Source organism: Pseudophryne corroboree, chromosome 4 (assembly GCF_028390025.1).
Source record: "Pseudophryne corroboree isolate aPseCor3 chromosome 4, aPseCor3.hap2, whole genome shotgun sequence".
Lineage (NCBI taxonomy): Eukaryota > Metazoa > Chordata > Amphibia > Anura > Myobatrachidae > Pseudophryne > Pseudophryne corroboree.
This window is the reverse complement of record NC_086447.1, coordinates 203025594-203050604: the sequence shown is the minus strand read 5'-3', so window position 1 is coordinate 203050604 and position 25011 is coordinate 203025594. Positions and strand designations below refer to the sequence as shown.

General features: G+C 48.6%; 1 protein-coding gene across 1 annotated transcript in view; it reads left to right on the top strand.

Annotated features, from left to right (window-relative positions):
- ERFE (erythroferrone) overlaps positions 1 to 25011 on the top strand; it is a 44278-nt gene that overhangs the window by 2763 nt on the left and 16504 nt on the right. Inside the window, exons 2-3 of the mRNA XM_063919560.1 lie at positions 2113 to 2313; positions 3254 to 3365. Coding sequence (XP_063775630.1) covers positions 2113 to 2313; positions 3254 to 3365 — 313 coding nt within the window. The remainder of the gene's footprint in view (positions 1 to 2112; positions 2314 to 3253; positions 3366 to 25011) is intronic.

The following is a 25011-nucleotide window of genomic DNA, read 5'->3' as shown; positions in this document are numbered from 1 at the left end:
GCAGCCCAGGACCAGGAGCGGTCCTTGGTGCGGGCAAGCAGTGCCTTTGCCCGGGGCGCTGCGGCCTGGGGGCGCGGCCGCAGTCACCCCGCAGGCACCACCGCCTGCCCGCACTCCGCTCCCCGGCTGCAGCAGACAACGTGGGCTGTGTGGGCGTCCGCTGCAGCCGGCTCCAGGCACAAACACTAGAGGTCGTTATTGACCTCTAGTGTCTGTGCGGCGCTATGGGAGAGACGTCATTGACGTCTCTCCCATAGAGAGGAGCGGGCGGCCAGACTGACGGAGCAGCAGCAGCAGAAGAAGCAGGAGCGGGGCAGTGGTAAGTATTGTTTTTATTATTTTGTGTGTGTGTGTGTGTGTGTGTTTGTAAGCGGGGGGGGGGGCACAGCGACAGGGGGCAAATAAAGAGGGGGCACAACAACTGGGGGCAAATAAAGAGGAGGCACAAATACTGGGGGCATATAAAGAGGGGGCACAACTACAGGGGGCAAATAAAGAGGGGGCACAACAACTGGGGGCAAATAAAGAGGAGGCACAACTACTGGGGGCACAACTACTGGGGGCAAAATAAAGAGGAGGCGCAAATAAAGAGGGGGCACAACTACTGGGGGCAAATAAAGAGGAGGCACAAATACTGGGAGCAAATAAAGAGGGGGCACAACTACTGGGGGCATATCTACAGGGGCAAATCAACTGGGGGGCACAGCTACTGTGAGCATAACTGGCCACGCCCCTCCCCTATGAAGCCACGCCCCCGCACACTAACTGTTTTGCCACGGGGGGGGGGGGGGGGGGGCGCCAGTGGTAACTCTCGCACTGGGCGCCACAAGGGGTAGAACCGGCCCTGCCCAGGACTTACTCCTACAGTGTGATGAGAACAGGCTGATCAGGTCCGGAGTTGACGTCACACACCCTCCCTGAAAACGCTTGGGAACGCCTGCGTTTTCCCTGACACAACCAGAAAATGGGCAGTTACCACCTACAAACGGCCTCTTCCTGTAAATCAGCATGCAAATGGCTGTGCGATTGGAATTTACAAACCAGCCTGTCGCTGACCGATGATGCATGTTGTTTGCAGATGCACCGGCACATTGCGGTGCATGCGCTGTCTAATGCTGATCGCCCGCTGTGTGAAAACTGCCTCACTTTAGGACCACTGCCGTATATCTCACATCAGACACAGCAGGGAAGAAAGTGACATAGCAAAGGCAACACCCGGACCCACTCTCCTGTATAGAGGGTGACGATGGCATTGCCCGGGTAATCTATGAATAGGAGAGAGTGAGGTCTAGAGTAGTATAAATGTTTGAGAGCAGAAAAATAATGTGGAATAGTACCTAGCCCTTACACCAGGTCTCTGGGGTTTGGATGGGAACAAAGAGCCTGATTCAGAAATGTACGCAATGCTAATATTTACGGATGATTGAGCAATTGAGCATGTGTCACTGTCACACTGGGCACACGTCAAGGTACTGAGGATTTATTTGTTCTGGGGGCGGGTCTACGCCTACAACTGTAATCCTGTACACAGAAAACATGGCACCAGCAGCTCAGTTCTATGGTTTACTCAGATTATTGAAGCATCTGCTGTATGTACGCAGTTGCTTTGATCTGCGAAGCTGCCAGTGGGCGTGTCACTACATGTCCAGGCAGCTACAGCATTGGCATATTTTCGCACATACACGGCGTACAGAATCACACCAGCAAATGCATTAATGTACACATCTGAAATTCTGAATCAGTCCCAACGAATATACTGGAGGATACACTGTATACTGTATGTACTAAAATGAAAGCAAACGAAATCCTGGACTCTCTCTCGGTGTGCAGGAGGGTGCACTGTTCTGCTTTCCACTGCACTCAACTAACGACTCTAAAGAGATGTCACTAAAACATAAATTAAACAAACTTAATTAGCACAACTTGCTGTAAATATTTTATTTACTTTGTAAAGACATTGAGACAGACATTTACAGATACTGATTATAAATTACCTGAAATATTGTACCTAGGTGATTAGCCATCTTTCAGGTCACATGTCCCCTCTGTGGCATTATAATACAGTTATGCTCTATTAGCTACAGAATAATGAAACCTTTTTCCTTTTTATAGGATCCCTCTGTCACAGTACTGCCCTCACTAGGGATCCCGCTACTGACACCCCCTCCAGAGACTGATTCTACATTGGAGCAACCAGTGCAGAAAGTGACAAGAATACAGAGCCCCCCGTGGGCACCCAGGCACTCCTGGCTGATGCTTCTCAAGCACTCAGACCGTGGAGAAAAGAATAAAAGGAAAGGAGACACCCTGCGAGTGAGATACAGTATATTTACTATATGTAATATGACATCTACTGTTCATTTAAACACACCAGGGTAAATGTAATAGCCATTACATTTACCCTCCATTTTTGGAATTTTGTCACTAGATTTAAAGCAGCAATATCTCCAAAGGCAAAACCAGATTGATTTTACTTTTTTAAATTGTTGGCGCTTTAAATATAGAGGCTTATGAACAACCAATGGCCTCAAGTAAATTATGTACTCCCCCTGCATTTGCCTATGCTGGCAGACCTAGCTTGCCGTGTGAACCAGCAGAGGTGGAGGGATGAGACAGTGTCTGCTGGGCAGATGTAATGAGTGGCAGGGAACACCCCCCCCCCCCCCCCCCCGCCTCTCACAGGACTCCCCCCTTCAATAATCACCTAACAGCACCTCCGCTTCATTAATCACCTCGCAGCACTCTCTTTGCCCCCTTCTCTTCATTAAGCACCTGAAAGTACACACCGCTCAGCGCCAGCAAAATTATCTTATTAGACGCCTCCTTGTCCCAGGCTCCTTTTCACCTTTCATTGCTTCCAGCCTCCTTCCTAGGCCGAGTCCTCTCAGGCTCCGCCATTCCTGGGAATGTCACCAAGTTCTGTATGCTGTCGGTAATTGTAGTTTAAAATGGATTCACATTTTGCGCTATTTACAGAGCGAAGATCACAGCTAGACTACAACTCCCAGCAGTTCCCACAGTACTAGGCGATGTGCATCCAAACTGTAATAGCAGCTTGATGGTGATGAGCTATAACCATACAATGGACTCCTCTGGGATTAGGAGTCCTGAAGTTTAAGCTTCATTAGTTCCACAGAAGAGCCGCCACTGCACTTGGGAGATGAAAAAACAGCAGAATAAAAAGAAAAAAAAAATGGGGGAAATTACTATATTCCGTCCTACATAACACCTTACTAAATTTGTGTCATTTCAGCATGACCGTCCAGGCCCAATCGGCCCCCCTGCACCGCCAAGACATCATAGTCACCCAGTAAATCATGTTATACGGGAGAAGAAACTGCACAAACTTCTACAGCTTCTGATTGGTGAGTACTGGCATAATCAGGTGATTGTCTTTTCTACCAGTGCTCTACGTAACAATTCTACTGTACACTACACCAGTGGTTCTCAACCTCGGCCCTCAAGTACCCCCAACAGTTCATGTTTTCCAGGTCACCTAGCAGTTGAACAGGTGTATTCATTACTCACTGACACATTATAAAAGACCCACAGGTGGAGCAAATAATTTCACTGGCAATCCTGTGAGGAGACCTGGAAAACATGAACTGTTGGGGGTACTTGAGGACAGAGGTTGAGAACCACTGCACTAAACCACAGGATCTCAAACTCGGTCCTCAGGACCCCACACAGTGCATGTTTTACAGGTCTCACAGAATCGCAAGTGAAATAATAAGATTTTAAACCTACCGGTAAATCTTTTTCTCCTAGTCCGTAGAGGATGCTGGGGACTCCGTAAGGACCATGGGGTATAGACGGGCTCCGCAGGAGACATGGGCACTCTAAGACTTTAGATGGGTGTGAACTGGCTCCTCCCTCTATGCCCCTCCTCCAGACCTCAGTTATAGAACTGTCCCCAGAGGAGACAGTACGAGGAAAGGATTTTTGTTCATCTAAGGGCGAGATACATACCAGCCCACACCATACACCATGGTATATACTAAACCAGTTAACAGCATGAACAAAACAGCATCAGCCAGAGACTGATCTCAACTGTAACATAACCCTTATGTAAGCAACAACTATATACAAACCTTGCAGAAATAAGCCGCACTGGGACGGGGGCCCAGCATCCTCTACGGACTAGGAGAAAAAGATTTACCGGTAGGTTTAAAATCTTATTTTCTCTTACGTCCTAGAGGATGCTGGGGACTCCGTAAGGACCATGGGGATTATACCAAAGCTCCAGACCGGGCGGGAGAGTGCGGATGACTCTGCAGCACCGATTGAGCAAACATGAGGTCCTCCTTAGCCAGGGTATCAAACTTGTAGAATTTTGCAAAAAAGTGTTTGAACCCGACCAAGTAGCTGCTCGCCAAAGCTGTAATGCCGAGACGCCTCGGGCAGCGGCCCAAAAAGAGCCCACCTTCCTAGTGGAATGGGCCATTACCGAATTTGGTAACGGCAATCCCGCCGTAGAATGAGCCTGCTGAATCGTGTTACAGATCCAGCGGGCAATAGTCTGCTTAGAAGCAGGAGCGCCAACCTTGTTGGCTGCATACAGGACAAACAGTGCCTCTGTTTTCCTAACCTACATACATTTTTAAGGCCCTGACTACATCCAGGGACTTGAAATCCTCCCAGTCCCCCGTAGCCACAGGCACCACAATAGGGTGGTTCATATGAAACAACGAAACCACCTTAGGCAGAAATTGAGGACGAGTTCTTAACTCTGCTCGATCCACATGGAAAATCAGATAGGGGCTCTTGTGAGACAAAGCCGCCAAATCGGACACCCGCCTCGCAGACGCCAAGGCCAACAACATGACCACCTTCCAAGTGAGAAATTTTAATTCAACTGTTTGAAGAGGTTCAAACCAGTGTGATTTAAGGAACTGTAACACCACGTTAAGGTCCCACGGTGCCACAAGAGGAGGTTGGATGTGCAGCACTCCCTTTACAAAAGTCTGGACTTTTGGGAGAGAAGCCAATTCCTTCTGAAAGAATATAGATAAGGCCGAAATCTGCACCTTAATGGAGCCTAACTTTAGGCCCATATCCACTCCTGTCTGTAGAAAATGGAGAAAACGACCCAGCTGAAAATCTTCCGTAGGAGCATTCTTGGCTTCACACCAAGACACATATTTCCTCTAGATACGGTGATAATGCTTCGCCGTTACCTCCTTCCTAGCTTTGATTAGAGTAGGCATGACTTCCCCCGGAATACCCTTCCTAGCTAGGATTTGGTGTTCAACCGCCATGCCGTCAAACGTAACCGCGGTAAGTCTTGGAACACACAGGGCCCCTGTTGTAACAGGTCCTCCCTGAGAGGAAGAGGCCACGGATCTTCTGTGATAATTTCCTGAAGATCTGAATACCAGGCCCTTCGAGGCCAATCTGGAACAATGAGTATTGTCTGCACTCTTGTTCGTCTTATGATACTCAGTATTTTTGAGATAAGCGGAAGTGGAGGGAACACATAGACCGACTGAAACACCCACGGTGTCACCAGGGCATCCACCGCCACTGCCTGAGGGTCCCTTGACCTGGAACAATACGTCCAAAGCTTTCTGTTGAAGCGTGACCCCACCCTGTCTATTTGAGGAAGTCCCCAACGACTTGTTACTTCTGCAAAGACCTCTTGATGAAGTCCCCACTCCCCTGGATGGAGATCGTGTCTGCTGAGGAAGTCTGCTTCCCAGTTGTCTACTCCCGGAATGAAGACCGCTGACAGAGCGCGCCCAGTGAAGAATCCTGGTGGCTTCTGCCATTGCTGCTCTGCTCCTTGTCCCGCCCTGGCGGTTTACATGCGCCACGGCTGTGACGTTGTCTGATTGGATCAGAACGGGTAGGTTGCGAAGAAGACTCTCCGCCTGTTGCAGGCCGTTGTATATGGCTCTTAATTCCAGCACATTGATGTGTAGACAAGCCTCCTGGCTTGACCATATTCCCTGAAAATTTCTGCTTTGTGTGACTGCTCCCCATCCTCGGAGGCTCGCGTCCGTGGTCACAAGAACCCAATCTTGAATGCCGAGCCTGCGACCCTCTAGAACAGGCTTTTTCAACCAGTGTGCCGTGGCACACTAGTGTGCCGCGACCAGTTGCAAGGTGTGCCGCGGAGCCAGAGCAGCTTTCAGCACCTTCAGAGTGAACTGTTGGCCCAGGCTCTTCTTAGAGGATCAGTCGTGCTCCGGCCATGACCTATGCCTTGAAAACGGTGTGATATCATAGGTCACGGCCGCCGCGTCTCACCACCCAGCCATCCCACCTGCCTGCATACACATCTTCCAGTTCCCGCCTGCATACACAGCTTTCCTTGCCAACCCACATCCACACCTGACCGACCGCTGCTCAGTATTCGCAGAACTCCACTATGAACAACCCCCGCCACTGAGGGACAGGGAGGACAGCTGATAATATGTTATTTTATTTCTCCTGTGGGGAACAATAGGATTTCAATGGGATTTATGTGGGGAGAATAAGAATTTATGGATTTATGGGGGGAACAATGTGAATAATTCATGTGGGGAGCAATGTGATTGTTTTTTCTGTGTAAGCCAATGTGTGGATTTTTTTTTTTTTACTGTGTGTGTTTTGTTTTTTTCTGTGGGGAATTGATGGTGTGCCTTGGCAATTTTAAAATGTTGTTCGGTGTGCCACGAGTAAAAAAAAGGTTGAAAATCACTGCTCTAGAAGGTGAGCACTCTGGAGCCACCACAGGAGAGAGACCCTGGCCCTGGGGGACAGGCTTATCCTCCGATGCATCTGTAGATGGGACCCTGACCACTTGTCCAGAAGGTCCCACTGAAAAGTTCTTGCATGGAACCTGTCGAACGGAATGGCCTCGTAGGCCGCCACCATCTTTCCCAATACTCGAGTGCATTGATGAACTGACACTATTTTTGGTTTCAGCAGGTCCTTGACCATGCTCTGGACTTCCTGGACTATTTCCATTGGGAGAAAAACCCTCTTTTTTTCCGTGTCCAGAACCATGCCCAAAAATGACAGTCGAGTTGTCGGAACCAACTGCGACTTTGGTAGATTTAGAATCCAGCCGTGTTGTTGTAGTACTCTCAGGGAGAGACACACGCTTTTTAGTAACTGATCTCTTGATCTTGCCTTTATCAGGAGATCGTCCAAGTATGGCATAATTGTGACCCCCTGCTTGCGCAGGAGCACCATCATTTCCGCCATTACCTTGGTGAAAATTCTCGGGTCCGTGGAAAGGCCAAACGGCAACGTCTGAAACTGGTAATGACAATCCTGTACAGAGATCTCATCCTTTATGTCTAGTGACACCATAAAATCCCCCCCTTCCAGGCTGGAGATCACTGCCCGGAGAGATTCCATCTTGAATTTGAACCTTTTCAAGTATAGGTTTAGGGATTTTAGATTCAGAATTGGTCTGACCGAGCCATCCGGCTTCGGGACCACAAATAGGGTTGAATAAAACCCTTTCCCTTGTTGCTCTAGGGGAACCTTGATAATCACCTGCTGTTGACACAGCTTTTGTATGGCAGCTGAAACTATTTCCCTCTCTGGGGGAGAAGCTGGCAAGGCCGATTTGAAAAATCGGTATGGAGGCACATCTACGAACTCCCGTTTGTAGCCTTGGGATACAATTTCGACCACCAAAGGGTCCAAATCCGACTGAACCCAGACCTGGCTGAAGAGACGAAGACGTGCCCCCACCGGTGCGGACTCCCGCAGCGGAGCCCCAGCGTCATGCGGTGGATTTTGTAGAGGCTGGGGAGGATTTTTGTTCCTGGGAACTAGCTGTAGCTGGTGTTCTTTTCCCTCTATCTTTTCCTCTGGCGAGGAAGGAAGAGCCCCGACCCTTTCTGAACTTATGCGACCGAAAGGACTGCATCTGGTATTGAGGTGTTTTCTTTTGCTGTGGGGGAACATAAGGCAAAAAAGAAGACTTACCCGCGGTAGCTGTGGAAACCAGGTCCGCGAGGCACTCCCCAAATAAAACTTCAACTTTGTAAGGCAAAGCCTCCATATGTCTCTTTGAATCAGCATCCCCTGTCCATTGATGGGTCCACAGGGACCTTCTAGCAGAAACTGCCATGGCATTGGCTCTTGAACCCAACAGCCCAATATCTCTCGCAGCCTCTCTCATACAGTATATAACGCTGCGTCCTTAATGTGACCCAAGGTCAACAAAATACTAACTTTAGCTAAGGTGTCAATGTCAGATGACAAGTTATCTGCCCACGCTGCAATTGCGCTACCCACCCATGCCGACGCTACTGCAGGTCTGAGCAGGGATCCCATAGTAGCAAAAATTGATTTTAAGGTAGTTTCCTGTCTGCGATCCGCAGGATCCTTTAGGGCCGCCGTGTCCGGGGATGGTAGCGCAACCTTTTTGGACAAGCGCGTCAAGGCCTTATCCACCGTGGGCGAGGATTCCCACCGTAACCTGTCCTTTGAGGGGAAAGCATACGCCATAATAATTCTCTTGGGAACCTGCAGTCTCTTGTCTGGAGTTTCCCAAGCCTTTTCAAATAAAGCGTTCAGCTCATGAGATGGGGGAAACGTTACCTCAGGTTTCTTTTCCTTAAACATGCAGACCCTCGTGTCAGGAACAGAGGGGTCCTCTGTGATATGCAAAACATTTTATTGCAATAATCATATATTGAATACTCTTGGGTGCAACCTCGCATCATCATAGTCGACACTGGATTCAGAATCCGTGTCGGTATCAGTGTCTGCTATCTGGGAGAAGGGACGTTTAAGGGTCTTGTGACACAGCCAAAGCCATGGATTGACTCCCTTCTTTGTCCTTGGACTCTGCTTTGTCCAATCTCTTATGTAATAGAGTCATATTAGCATTTAAAACATTCCACGTCCAACCAATCAGGCATCGGCTGTGCCGACGGAGACACCACCACCATCTGCTCTGCATCCTCCCTAGACGAGCCTTCCGCTTCAGACATGTCGACACACACGTACTGACACCCCCACACACACTGGGATATAGGAATATGGGGACAGACCCACAATAAGGCCCTTTGGAGAGACAGAGAGAGTATGCCAGCACACACCCAGCGCCACTAGACACTGAAACAAAGTCCCAGCCTGTACAGCGCTATATCTACACAATTTAGCACCAAATAAATGTGCCCCCTGTTACTTGTTCAGCAGGGAAGAGTCCGGTAGCAGCTTCTCTGCAGCTTGCTGTGGAGAAAATGGCGCTGGTTAGTGCTGGAGGATCATGATCGGCCCACTCGACGGCGGGCTTCGGTCCCTCTCTTTTTCTTTAAACTGGCAGGGGATTTATTATATACTGCCTCTGCAGTATCTATATAACTGTGCCAGACTTATTTGAGGTGAAAATTGCTGCCCAGGGCGCCCCCCCTGCGCCCTGCACCCGTGCTGTGCCTGTGTGTGTGTGGGAGCAATGGCGCGCAGCGCGACCGCTGCGCGGTACCTCAGTGAAGATCTGAAGTCTTCTGCCGCCTGTGAAGTCTTCTTGCTTCTTACACTTACCCGGCTTCTATCTTCCGGCTCTGTGAGGACGTCGGCGCGGCTCTGGGACGAACAGCAAGGATGACACCTGTGTTCCGACCCTCTGGAGCTAATAGTGTCCAGTAGCCTAAGAAGCAGAGCCCATCAGTCCAGGAAAGTGGGTCTGCTTCTCTCCCCTCAGTCCCACGAAGCAGGGAGCCTGTTGCCAACAGTGCTCCCTGAAAATAAAAAACCTAACAAAAGTCTTTTCAGAGAAACTCAGTAGAGCTCCCCTGCAGTGCATCCAGTCTCCTCTGGGCACAGGATCTAACTGAGGTCTGGAGGAGGGGCATAGAGGGAGGAGCCAGTTCACACCCATCTAAAGTCTTAGAGTGCCCATGTCTCCTGCGCAGCCCGTCTATACCCCATGGTCCTTACGGAGTCCCCAGCATCCTCTAGGACGTAAGAGAAAATTAGCTCCACCTGTGGACCTTTTAAACTGTGTCAGTGAGTAATGACTACACCTGTGCACCTGCTGGGTTACCTGTAAAACATGCACTGTGTGGGGTCCTGAGGACCACGTTTGAGAACCTGTACACTTCACTAATACTCATTTGTCAATGGCTGACCGCTGGATTTTGATAATTTATTGCACTGCATGAAATTGAGATCAGCCTGATGATAAAATCCATGAAAGATAGAAGCCAGTACAAGATTTCCAAATATATTAAATTGTCTATTATTTATGTGAGCCAGTGGTTTGCAAATTTTCTTGAAACACGGCACCCTAGAGCAGGCTTTCCCAACCACGGTCCTCAAGGCACACCAACAATGCAGGTTTTAGTGATATCCAGGCTGCAGCACAGATGGTTAAATCAAAATAACTGAGCTACTAATTAAGTCACCTGTGCTGAAGCCTGGATATCACTAAAACCTGCACCGTTAGTGTGCCTTGAGGACCGTGGTTGGGAAAGCCTGCCATAGAGTATCAGAATTTTTTTCATGGCACCCATAGAACAAAAGTTTGCTGCGGAGAAGTTCAGAAAACAATATTAAATTAAATTAAGTTGTGCTTATATGTCACCCAAGGTGTGTAAACACGGTGAGATAAATCTCAAAATGTTATGAAAAGTTAGTGCATATCTCAAGGTATTAGGCAGCTTGTGATACAGATTCGATCCCGATGCGCGCTCCCGTGGGGTCAGAATCGTAAGGCTAGATAAAATCGTACATAGACAAAATCTCAAGCATAGATAGTCAATATCTGTACTATCTGGGCTCTGGGGGAGTTCAAAGGAAATCGCATAGTCAAATTCGGACATAGCAAGGATCTCACCGTGTGTACACACCTTTAGATTCAGTTATGTGGTGAGGAACAGGATTCACTTCTGTTTGTCCACATATTTTATATATTACATTTACTGTACCATTAATAATTTGAAATTAGTCCGGGACCAACAACCCACGGAACCCCTGCAAATGCCACATCACACAGTTTGGGTACCACTGGAGTAAGCACCAATTTTAGATGGATAAGGGAGGGGTACTAGGAAAACATCAGAAATAAATCAAATGCATTAATAAATTGGTCTACTCACTAATAAATGTACTAGTTTCTGCTTAAAATGACACATATCCCTTGCTTTTTTAGGGGGTTGGTGGTGGTTTACTGCCCCATTGCTGGTGTTAACACACAGTCTGTACAGATTTGTAACTTTCAGCTGCTTTCCACAGGAAAAACAACATGATGTTACTAACAGAAGGGCCTGTCTTAGTGGTCCATTTATCATTATTTACGGCTTATTCGCCGATACCACCCATTTCGTGGGGTAACCGCAGGGGCATATTAATAAAGGGGGCCTGTGTGCAGTCTCCATTCTTGCCCCCTCCTCTTCTAGCCAGCAGGGCATCAGACTCTGAGCACTAGTAGACCCTAGCACTGTGCCTGAGCCTAGTGTGCATGTGCAGATCTGGTTATCAGTTAGAACCAGTAGTAGAATTTACCTCAAAGCAACAGAAGCGGTGGCCTAGGGCCCGGCGGGTCACTGAGCTATTTAATGGAGGGCATTTGCACTTGAGCTTGCTCTGCTGGGCTTGTTGAATACTTCCAAATGCCAGCAGACTGTCAGAACATTTGGGATATTTCAGAGTTGATCGCAGCAGCAAATTTGTTAGCAGTTGGTCAAAACCATGTGCACTGCGGCGAGGGGGGGGGGGGGGGGGGAGATATAACAATCGCTGCTCCATTTTTACACTGGGATTTAGATTTCAGTTTGAACACAACCCAAATCTAACTCTCTCTGCCCCCCCCCCCCCCCCCCCCCCTGCAGTGCACATGGTTTTGCCCAACTGCTAACAAATTTGCTGCTGCGATCAACTCTGAATTAGGCCCACTGGGTTGAAAGCTGCTGGGCCCAGGTGCCAGCATAGACTCGCACATGACGCTCTGTCTCTATTCCCCTGTCGCTGTGCTGCGTGACAGAGAGTAGAGCCAAGCACATTGAATAAGGCAAGGAACACTGCCACAGCAACCCAGAGAGGATACAGAAATAGGTGAGGTGCGCCTGGTGGCAGCAGCGGGCTGGGCAGTTAGCTATGTGCGAGCAGATGTTGAGGTCGGCGTGCTCACAACAGGCTGTTTACTAATTATAGTACAGCAGCACAGAGCTTACCAATACCATCCACTAACCTGCACACAACCAGCACTGTCCAGCATGACCCTACAGCAGGGGTGGGGAACCTCCGGCCCACGGGCCGTATACGGCCCGCGAAGCCGTTTGGTCCGGCCCACCAGCTTATGTCAGTGAGACACGCTGCCGCTCAGTCCGGCGGCAGCGTGTCTCAGCTGTCAGAACAGGGAGACGGAGGAGAGCGCGGCTGTCGAGTGGGAGCGGCGGCGTGTAGTACTTCAAACCAGCCGCCGGTCCGTGAGCCAATCAGAGCTCGCGGACCGGCAGCCAATCAGGAGCCGCGGCTGCCGGTCCGCGAGCTCTGATTGGCTCTCGAACCGGCGGCTGGTTTGAAGTACTACACGCAGCCGCTCCCACACGACAGCCGCGCTCTCCTCCGTGTCCCACGGTAAGCAGCACGGAGGGGAGAGGGGAGGGCATCTGTATAGCTGGCACTGTGGGGACATTTGTATACCTGGCACTGTGGGGACATTTGTATACCTGGCACTGTGAGGGACATTTGTATACCTGGCACTGTGAGGGGCATTTGTATACCTGGCACTGTGAGGGGCATTTGTATACCTGGCACTGTGAGGGGCATTTGTATACCTGGAACTGTGAGGGGCATTTGTATACCTGGCACTGTGAGGGGCATTTGTATACCTGGCACTGTGGGGGCATTTGTATACCTGGCACTGTGGGGGTATTTGTATACCTGGCACTGTGGGGGCAATTGTGGATCTGGTACCGCACTATTGGGGGCATATGTGTATCACGTCCCATTTTAACTGGCCACACCCATTTTTTGGGCGCGTGCGCGCCGGAGGCGCGCACACACAGTACCTCTAAGGGGCAGGGTAATTTTTTAAGTTGAGAATTTTTGTATGGCCCCCGAAGGATTTTATAAATATCCAAATGGCCCTCGGTAGAAAAAAGGTTCCCCACCCCTGCCCTACAGCCTTGTATCAGAGAGCCTACATCAGTGTCTCTCTCCCTGAACACAGCCAGCGCTGTCCAGCATGACCCTATAGCCCTGTATCAGAGAGCCTGGGTCATTGTCTCTCTCCCTAAATACAGCCAGCGCTGTCCAGCATGACCCTGCAGCCCTGTATCAGAGAGCCTGCATCAGTGTCAATCTCCCTGAACACAGCCAGCGCTGTCCAGCATGATCCTACAGCCCTGTATCAGAGAGCCTGCATCGTCTCTCTCCCTGAATACAGCCAGCGCTGTCCAGCATGACCCTACAGTCAGTCCTGTATCAGAGAACCTGCATCAGTCTCTCTCACCTTGAAAAAGGCCAGCGCTGTCCAGCATGACCCTACAGCCCTGTATCAGAGAGCCTGCATCAGTCTCCCACCTTCAATACAGCCAGCGCTGTCCAGCATGACTCTGCAGCCCTGTATTAGAGAACCTACATTAGTGTCTCTCTCCCTGAACAGTCAGCGCTGTCCAGCATGACCCTGCAGCCCAGTATCAGAGCCTGCATCAGTGACTTTTCTCTATGAACACAGCCAGCGGTATAAAAATGCCCTCCAAATGGCCGCCAGGGAGCAGTGATTGACAAGGCTGGTCGCAAACATTATGCTATCTTTACACTATTACTAACCTATCCTTAAACTACAGAATAACTATACTATCCTTACACTGTTACTATACTATCCTTACACTATTGCTATGCAATACCTACAGTATACTATTACTACACTATCCCTACAGTACACTGTGACAATGCTATCCCTATACTTTTACTATGCAATTCTTATACTATTACAGCTGGGGCAAACATGGGAATAACACATTTGTCTATACCCAAAATATAAAATTCTATGTGTTTGCATACGCTTCAAATTCTGTATTCCCCCCGGCCCGCCCCTTTCCCCCTTCTCTGGTCTCTATACAGAGATGTCTCTCCATTACGATTGTAAAGCTGTTATTATTTTAAGCAATTGGTGAGGGAGCCCACTCGCAAAGACTCAATATTAGATTTAATCCAGTGATCATCAAGCAGTATGGTTTAGTATAAAGACAGGATCCAACTCCTGTCACACAAAAACAAAAAGGTGTTGGATTTTAGAAATGCTGACTTAGCAAAAATGGGGAGATGCTTAAGTGATTCATTGGCGGACTGGAGGAACTTGTAAGGAGTGCAGGAGAGGTGGGAAAAACTGAAAAGTGCAATACTAAGTGCAACAGACCTTTGTATCAAAAGGGTTAGGAAAAGCACCAGGAAAAGGAAGCCAGTGTGGTTCACAAAAGAAGTAGCAACTCGTGTGAAAGCAAAAAAGATGGCTTTTAGGAAATACAAACAGACTCAAAATAATAACGACAAAGAGGTATATCTTGACAGACGGAAGGATGCTAAGAAAGTGATCAGACGTGCAAAGGCAGAAGCTGAGGAGAAAATGGCCCAGTCAGTAGATAAAATAAGATTTTAAACCTACCGGTACATCTATTTCTCCTAGTCCGTAGAGGATGCTGGGGACTCCGTAAGGACCATAGGGTATAGACGGGCTCCGCAGGAGATAGGGCACCTAAAAAGAATTTTGACTATGGGTGTGCACTGGCTCCTCCTTCTATGCCCCTCCTCCAGACCTCAGTTAGAGAACTGTGCCCAGAGGAGATGGACAATACAAGGCAGGATTTAGCAATCCAAGGGCAAGATTCATACCAGCCCACACCAATCATACCATGTAACCTGGAACATACATAAACAGTTAACAGTATGAACAAAAACAACAGTAACGGTCCAAGACCGATATCAACTGTAACATAACCCTTATGTAAGCAACAACTATATACAAGTCTTACAGAGTTTCCGCACTGGGACGGGCGCCCAGCATCCTCTACGGACTAGGAGAAATAGATTTACCGGTAGGTTTAAAATCTTATTTTCTCTTACGTCCTAGAGGATGCTGGGGACTCCGTAAGGACCATGGGGTTTATACCAAAGCATCCAATCGGGCGGGAGAGTGCGGACAACTCTGCAGCACCGACTGAGCAAACGCTAGGTCCTCATCAGCCAGGGTATGAAACTTGTAGAATTTAGCAAAAGTGTTTGACCCCGACCAAGTCGCCGCTCGGCAACGTTGTAAAGCCGAGACGCCTCGGGCAGCCGCCCAAGAAGGGCCCACCTTCCTAGTGGAATGGGCCTTAACCGAATTTGGGACCGGCAATCCAGCCGTAGAGTGAGCCTGCTGAATGGTATTACAGATCCAGTGAGCAATAATCTGCTTTGAAGCAGGAGCGCCAATCTTATTGGCCGCATACAGGACAAACAGAGCCTCTGTTTTCCTAATTCTAGCCGTCCTGGCTACATAAATTTTTAAGGCCCTGACTACGTCCAGGGATCTGGAATCCTCCACGTCACCGGTAGCCACAGGCACCACAATAGGTTGATTCATATGGAACGACGAAACCACTTTAAGCAAAAATTGCGGACGTGTCCTCAATTCAGCTCGATCCACATGAAAAATCAAGTAGGGGCTCTTGTGTGATAGAGCCGCCAATTCTGACACTCGCCTTGCTGATGCTAAGGCCAACAACATTACCACCTTCCAGGTAAGAAATTTCAACTCAACCTTGTTAAGCGGTTCAAACCAGTGTGATTTTAGGAACTGCAACACCACGTTCAGATCCCATGGTGCCACTGGAGGCACAAAAGGGGGCTGGATGTGCAGCACTCCCTTTACAAACGTCTGGACTTCTGGAAGAGAAGCCAATTCCTTCTGAAAGAAAATCGAGAGGGCCGAAATCTGTACCTTAACCGAGCCTAATTTCAGGCCCTTATCTACTCCTGTCTGTAGGAAGTGGAGAAGACGACCCAAATGAAAATCTTCCGTAGGTGTATTCTTGGTCTCACACCAAGACACATACTGTCACCAGATACGGTGATAATGTTTTATCGTCACCTCCTTCCTAGCCTTTATTAAAGTAGGGATGACCTCTTCCGGAATCCCCTTTTTTGCTAGGATTCGGCATTCAACCGCCATGCCGTCAAACGTAACCGCGGTAAGTCTTGAAATACACAGGGCCCCTGCTGCAACAGGTCTTCCCTCAGAGGAAGAGGCCAGGGGTCTCCTGTGAGCATCTCTTGTAGATCCGAGTACCAAGCCCTTCGAGGCCAGTCTGGGACAACGAGTATCGTCTGTACTCTTCTTCGTCTTATGATCCTCAACACTTTCGTGATGAGAGGAAGAGGACGGAACACGTAGACCGATTCGAACACCCACGGTGTTACCAGTGCGTCTACTGCTACTGCCTGAGGGTCCCGAGACCTGGCGCAATACCTCCGAAGTTTTTTGTTGAGGCGTGACGCCATCATGTCTATTTGAGGAGTTCCCCAAAAACGTGTTACATCTGCAAAGACTTCTTGATGAAGTCCCCACTCTCCTGGATGGAGATTGTGTCTGCTGAGGAAGTCTGCTTCCCAGTTGTCCACTCCCGGAATGAAGACAGCCGACAGAGCGCTTACATGATTTTCCGCCCAGCGAAGGATCCTTGTGGCTTCCGCCATTGCGACTCTGCTTCTTGTCCCGCCTTGGCGGTTCACATGAGCCACTGCTGTGACATTGTCTGATTGAATCAGAACCGGAAGGTTTTGAAGAAAAACTCTCCGCTTGTCGAAGGCCGTTGTAAATGGCCCTGAGTTCCAACACATTGATGTGTAGACAGGACTCCTGGTCTGACCAAAGACCCTGAAAAGTCTTTCCCTGTGTGACCGCTCCCCATCCTCGGAGGCTCGCGTCCGTGATAACCAGGATCCAGTCCTGAATCCCGAACCGGCGACCCTCCAGCAGGTGAGCACTTTGCAACCACCACAGGAGGGACACTCTGGTTCCTGGGGACAGAGTTATTTTCCGATGTAAATGCAGATGGGACCCGGACCACTTGTCCAGAAGGTCCCATTGAAAAGTCCTTGCATGGAACCTTCCGAATGGCCTCGTAGGCCGCCACCATTTTCCCCAGAACTCGAGTGCATTGGTGAACTGACACCCTTTTCGGTTTTAGCAGGTCTCTGACCATGTTCTGGATGTCTTGGGCTCTCTCTATTGGGAGGAAGACCTTCATTTGTTCCGTATCCAGTATCATACCTAGGAACGGTAGTCGAGTTGTCGGAATCAACTGTGACTTCGGTAGATTTAGAATCCAACCGTGTTGCTGGAGCACTCTCAGAGAGAGCGCCACACTTCTCAGCAATTTCTCTCTTGATCTCGCTTTTATCAGGAGATCGTCCAAGTATGGGATAATTGTGACTCCATGCTTGCGCAGGACCACCATCATTTCCGCCATTACCTTGGTGAAAATCCTCGGGGCCGTGGAAAGTCCAAACGGCAACGTCTGAAATTGGTAATGACAATCCTGTACAGCGAATCTCAGGTATTCCTGATTGGGGGCATATATGGGGACATGAAGGTACGCATTCTTTATGTCCAGAGACACCATAAACTCCCCCTCCTCCATGTTGGCTATTATTGCTCTGAGAGATTCCATTTTGAATTTGAATCTTTTTATGTACAGGTTTAGGGATTTCAGATTCAAAATCGGTCTTACCGTACCGTCCGGTTTCGGGACCACAAATAGGGTTGAATAGTAACCTCTTCCCTGCTGGTGCAGGGGAACCTTGATTATCACTTGCTGTATACACAGCGTTTGAATTGCAGCTAACACTACATCCCTTTCCGATGTGGAAGCTGGTAGGGCAGATTTGAAAAATCGGCTCGGGGGCACATCCTCGAATTCCAATTTGTAACCCTGGGAAACTATTTCCAACACCCAGGGATTCAGGTCCGAACTGACCCAGGCTTGACTGAAAAGTCGAAGACGTGCCCCCACCGGTGCTGACTCCCTCAGGGGAGTCCCAGCGTCATGCTGTGGTTTTTGGAGCAGCCGGGGAGGACTTTTGTTCCTGGGCACCTGCCGAAACAGGTGCTCTCTTGCCTCTGCCCTTACCTCTGGCGAGGAAAGAGGATCCCCGACCTCTTTTGGACTTGTGCGACCGAAAGGACTGCATCGGATAGGGTGTTGCTTTCTTTTGCTGTTGGGGAATATATGGTAAAAAATTTGATTTACCTGCTGTAGCTGTGGAAACCAGGTCCGTCAGCCCATCCCCAAACAATACATCACCCTTATAGGGTAGTACTTCCATATGTTTTTTGGAATCCGCATCACCCGTCCATTGGCGAGTCCATAAGGATCTTCTCGCTGAGATAGACATGGCATTGGCCCTAGAAGCTAGCAATCCAATGTCCCTTTGAGCATCCCTCATAAATAAGACTGCGTCTTTTATATGGGCTAGAGTTAGGAATATAGTATCCTTATCCATAGTATCAAATTGATCAGTCAGCTCATCTGTCCAAGCTGCAATTGCGCTACACACCCATGCCGACGCAATCGTCGGTCTTAACACAGAACCCGTATGAGAATAATACCCTTTAAGGTAGTTTCTTGCCTGCGATCTGCAGGGTCCTTAAGGGCCGCTGTGTCAGGAGACGGTAGCGCCACTTTCTTGGACAAGCGCGTCAGGGCCTTGTCCACAGTAGGGGGCGATTCCCAAATCTCCCTGTCCTGCTTAGGGAAAGGGTATGCCATAAAAATTCTTTTGGGGATCTGCGGTCTCTTATCCAGAGTCTCCCAAGCTTTTCCAAAGAACTCATTTAATTCATGAGATGTGGGAAAATTAATAATGTTTCTTTTCCTTAAAAACATGTGTACCCTTGTGTCGGGGACCGAGGGTTCATCCACAATATGCAACACATCCCTTATTGCCACAATCATACACTGAATGGTTTTCGTCATCCTAGGGTGCAATTTTACTTCGTCATAGTCGACACTGGAATCAGAATCCGTGTCGGTAGTAGTGTCTTGTGTTAAGGGACGCTTTTGAGACCCCGACGGGCCCTGTGAGTCGGTCCAATTTGAGGATTGACCGCCTGATGTCCCCCCTAAACCAGCCTTATCAAGCCTTTTATGTAAAGATGCCACACTTGCATGCAACGTATGCCACATGTCCATCCAATCTGGAGTCGGCACAACCGACGGGGACACACCACTCATTTGCTCCACCTCCTCCTTGGAGAAGCCTTCCGCCTCAGACATGTCGACACACACGTACCGACACCCCACACACACAGGGATTAACCTATAAGGGGACAAAACCCCAACCAGGTCCTAAGGAGAGACAGAGAAAGAGTATGCCAGCACACCAGCGCTTAACACTGGAAAAAAAAAAAAAAAAAAATATCCAGCTAGCGCTTTTTTATATATATATTATGTCAATTCCCACTCACTGCATCGCCAAAGTGCCCCCCTCCTCTTTTTTCCAGCCTGTGTTCAGCAGGGGAGAGACCAGGGAGCCAGCGTTTTCTTTCTCATGCAGCTTCTGTGGAGAAAATGGCGCTGGTTAGTGCTGAGGATCAAGCCCCGCCCACCCGACGGCGGGCTTCGGTCCCAGTGATTTTTCAATAAATTGGCGGGGGAACAGCGATTTACTGCCTCCGCAGTCTAATCCCACTGTATTTCTGCCAAAATGTGAGGTTTATTGCTGCCCAGGGCGCCCCCCTCTTCAGTGCTGCTGTGTGTGTGGGAGCAATGCACCCTTACCTCATGAAGATCTGCTGTCTTCTGCCGCCTAAGATGTCTTCTGTCTTCTCTATCCGCTTCTACCTTCGGCATCTGTGAGGAGGACGGCGGCGCGGCTCCAGGACGAACCCCAGGTGAGACCTGTGTTCCGACTCCCTCTGGAGCTAATGGTGTCCAGTAGCCTTAGAAGCAGTGCCCAACTTAACAAGCCAGCTCTGCTTCTCTCTCCTCGGTCCCACGATGCAGGGAGCCTGTTGCCAACAGGATTCCCTGAAAATAAAAAACCTAACAAAATTATTTTTCCACAGAAAACTCTGGAGAGCTCTCTGCAGTGCACCCATTCTCCTCTGGGCACAAGATCTAACTGAGGTCTGGAGGAGGGGCATAGAGGGAGGAGCCAGTGCACACCCATAGTCAGAGTTCTTTTTAGGTGCCCTATCTCCTGCGGAGCCCGCCTATACCCCATGGTCCTTACGGAGTCCCCAGCATCCTCTAGGACGTAAGAGAAAAGGGGCAAAACTTTTTCTTAAGTATATAAGTGAAAGGAGAAAATCAAATGGAGGAATAATAAGACTTAAGACAGAGAGTGAGCATTTGGTGGAGGGAGACAGGGCAATAGCAGATCACCTAAATAATTATTTTTGCTCAGTATTTACTACAGAAGGAGAAGGGATGGGGCCACAGTTAAGTTGCAAGGACATTCATAAAAATAAGGTTGATGAAAGTACATTTACAGAGGAGAAGGTCGTAACAGAACTTTCAAAACTAAAAGTGGATAAATCAATGGGGCCAGATGGGATACACCATAGGATACTCAAAGAGCTAAAAGATGTGCTGGTGGCACCATTAACAGAATTATTTAACCAGTCACTAAATACAGGTGCCATTCCAGAGGACTGGAAAAGAGCAAATGTAGTTCCACTGCACAAAAGTGGAAGCAAGGAAGAAGCAAGTAACTAAAGACCAGTAAGCCTTACATCAGTAGTAGGGAAAGTAATGGAAAAACTAAAGAAAGAGTTGTGGAATATCTTAAATCAAACAACTTACAGCAGGGCTGTCCAAACCAGTCCTCGAGATCTACCAACAGTTCACATTTTCCAGACCACCTAGCTGGTGCACAGGTGTAGTCATTACTAATTAAGACTTGCTGCATTCATTCCTAACTGACAATTCCACAGATCTCCAGGAGGCCTGGAAAACATGAACTGTTGGTAGATCTCAAGGACCGGTTTGGCCAGCCCTGACTTACAGGATCCAAAACAGCATGGATTTACTGGTGGGAGATCACGCCAAACAAATATTGACTTTTTTGACTCTGTGATGAAAATAATAGATCAAGGGGAAGCTGTAGATGTAGCATATCTAGACTTTAGTAAGGCATTTGACACTGTCCCACATCGCAGACTGCTAAATAAACTTGGAAGCGTGGGGGTGCATTATAAAACAGTTAAATGGATAAGAACCTGGTTGCAGGATAGGAAACAGACAGTTGTAGTAAATGGAGTGCAATCTATGGAGGGAAATGTTACCAGTGGAGTACCCCAGGGATCTGTACTTGGTCCAGTTCTCTTTAATATCTTTGTTGGTGACATTGCAAATGGCATTGAAGGGAAAGTATGCCTTTTTGCAGATGATACAAAGATATGCAACAGGGTAAACACACCGGGAGGGGTAAAGCAAATGATTGATGACCTAGGTAGGCTTGAGAAATGGTCAAGAACGTGCCAACTACAGTTTAATGCTAAAAAATGCAAAATCATGCACTTGGGTCCCAAAATCCCAAAGGCTAAATATAGTATCAAGGGTACTATAATGGAAACTACTGAGGAGGAAAGGGATTGAGGAGCCACTATTTCAAGTGACTTGAAGGCAGGAAAGCAATGCAACAAAGCAATGAGAAAGGCAAGTCAGATGCTTGGTTGCATAGGGAGGAATCAGTAGCAGGAAAAAAGAAGTGATAATGCCACTGTATAGGTCACTGGAACGGCCCCATCTGGAATACCGTGTCCAGTTCTGAAGACCATATCTCCAGAAGGATATAAATACATTAGAGAGTGTACAAAGAAGGGCAACTAAAACGGTGCATGGCCTACATCACAAAACTTACCCGGAAAGGCTAAAAGATCTCAACTTGTTTAGTTTGGAGGAGAGAAGGGAAAGGGGGGACATGATAGATACTTTCAAATATATCAAGGGTCTTAACAAAGTTCAGGAGGGAAACATTCTTCAAAGGAAGAGAAGTATTAGAACTCGAGGACATACACTGAGACTGGAGGGGGGGGGAGGTTCAGGGGAAATTTAAGGAAAAATTACTTCACAGAAAGGGTAGTGGAATAGCCTCCCATCAGAGGTGGTAGAGGCTAAGACTGTAGAGCAATTTAAACATGCTTGGGATAGGCATATGAATATCCTTACAAAGAATTAAGGTTCAAACAGGGTTGAGATTGCCTAAAGGATAGAAAAAAAAAATAAGATTTTACTCACCGGTAAATCTATTTCTCGTAGTCCGTAGTGGATGCTGGGGACTCCGTAAGGACCATGGGGAATAGACGGGCTCCGCAGGAGACTGGGCTCTCTATAAGAAAGATTTGGTACTATCTGGTGTGCACTGGCTCCTCCCTCTATGCCCCTCCTCCAGACCTCAGTTAGGATACTGTGCCCGGAAGAGCTGACACAATAAGGAAGGATTTTTGAATCCCGGGTAAGACTCATACCAGCCACACCAATCACACCGTATAACTCGTGATACTATACCCAGTTAACAGTATGAAATATAACTGAGCCTCTCAACAGATGGCTCAACAATAACCCTTTAGTTAGGCAATAACTATATACAAGTATTGCAGACACTCCGCACTTGGGATGGGCGCCCAGCATCCACTACGGACTACGAGAAATAGATTTACCGGTGAGTAAAATCTTATTTTCTCTAACGTCCTAGTGGATGCTGGGGACTCCGTAAGGACCATCGGGATTATACCAAAGCTCCCAAACGGGCGGGAGAGTGCGGATGACTCTGCAGCACCAAATGAGAGAACTCAAGGTCCTCCTCAGCCAGGGTATCAAATTTGTAGAATTTTGCAAACGTGTTTGCCCCTGACCAAGTAGCAGCTCGGCAAAGTTGTAAAGCCGAGACCCCTCGGGCAGCCGCCCAAGATGAGCCCACCTTCCGTGTGGAATGGGCTTTTACAGATTTAGGCTGCGGTAAGCCTACCGCAGAATGCGCCAGCTGAATAGTGCTACAAATCCAGCGCGCAATAGACTGCTTAGAAGCAGGAGCACCTATCTTGTTGGGTGCGTACAGGACAAAAAGCGAGTCAGTCTTTCTGACTCCAGCCGTCCTGGAAACAAAGTTTCAGGGCCCTGATTACATCCAGTAACTTGGAATCCTCCAAGTCCCCAGTAGCCGCAGGCACCACAATAGGTTGGTTCAAGTGAAAAGCAGATACCACCTTAGGGAGAAACTGGGGACAAGTCCTCAATTCTGCCCTATCCATATGAAAAATCAGATAAGGGCTTTTACAAGACAAAGCCGCCAATTCTGACACACGCCTGGCCGAAGCCAAGGCCAATAACATGACCACTTTCCACGTGAGATATTTCAGATCCACAGTTTTAAGTGGTTCAAACCAATGTGATTTTAGGAAATTCAACACCACATTGAGATCCCAAGGTGCCACGGGAGGCACAAAAGGGGGCTGAATATGAAGCACTCCCTTTACAAAAGTCTGAACTTCAGGCAGTGAAGCCAGTTCTTTCTGGAAGAAAATCGACAGGGCCGAAATCTGGACTTTAATGGAACCCAATTTTAGGCCCATAGTCACTCCCGACTGTAGGAATTGTAGAAAGCGACCCAGCTGAAATTCCTCTGTTGGGGCCTTCTGAGCCTCACACCACGCAACATATCTTCGCCAAATACGGTGATAATGGTTCGCGGTTACTTCTTTCCTGGCTTTTATTAGCGTAGGAATGACTTCCTCCGGAATGCCCTTTTCCTTTAGGATCCGGAATTCAACCGCCATGCCGTCAAACGCATCCGCGGTAAGTCTTGGAACAGACAGGGCCCCTGCTGCAGCAGATCCTGTCTGAGCGGTAGAGGCCATGGGTCCTCTGATATCATTTCCTTAAGTTCCGGGTACCAAGCCCTTCTTGGCCAATCCGGAACCACGAGTATCGTTCTTACTCCTCGCCTTCTTATTATTCTCAGTACCTTTGGTATGAGAGGCAGAGGAGGGAACACATAAACCGACTGGTACACCCACGGTGTCACTAGAGCGTCCACAGCTATCGCCTGAGGGTCCCTTGACCTGGCGCAATATCTCTTTAGCTTTTTGTTGAGGCGGGACGCCATCATGTCCACCTGTGGCCTTTCCCAACGGTTTACCAACAGTAGGAAGACTTCTGGATGAAGTCCCCACTCTCCCGGGTGTAGGTCGTGTCTGCTGAGGAAGTCTGCTTCCCAGTTGTCCACTCCCGGAATGAACACTGCTGACAGTGCTAGTACGTGATTTACCGCCCATCGGAGAATCCTTGTGGCTTCTGCCATTGCCATCCTGCTTCTTGTGCCGCCCTGTCGGTTCACATGGGCGACTGCCGTGATGTTGTCTGACTGGATCAGTACCGGCTGGTTTTGAAGCAGGGGTCTTGCCTGACTTAGGGCATTGTAAATGGCCCTTAGTTCCAGAATATTTATGTGTAGGGAAGTCTCCTGACTTGACCATAGTCCTTGGAAGTTTCTTCCCTGTGTGACTGCTCCCCAGCCTCGAAGGCTGGCATCCGTGGTCACCAGGACCCAGTACTGTATGCCGAATCTGGGGCCCTCTAGAAGATGAGCACTCTGCAGCCACCACAGTAGAGACACCCTGGTCCTTGGAGACAGGGTTATCATTTGATGCATCTGAAGATGCGATCCCGACCACTTGTCCAAGAGGTCCCACTGGAAGGTCCTCGCATGGAACCTGCCGAATGGAATTGCTTCGTATGAAGCCACCATTTTTCCCAGGACTCGTGTGCAGCGATGCACCGATACCAGTTTTGGTTTTAGGAGGTCTCTGACTAGAGATGACAGCTCCTTGGCTTTCTCCTGCGGGAGAAACACTTTTTTCAGTTCTGTGTCCAAAATCATCCCCAGGAACAGTAAGCGAGTGGAAGGAACCAGCTGAGACTTTGGAATGTTCAGAATCCAGCCATGCTGTTGTAGCACCTCCTGAGATAGTGCTACTCCGACCAGTAACTGCTCCCTGGACCTCGCCTTTATAAGGAGATCGTCCAAGTATGGGATAATTAAAACTCCCTTTTTTCGAAGGAGTATCAT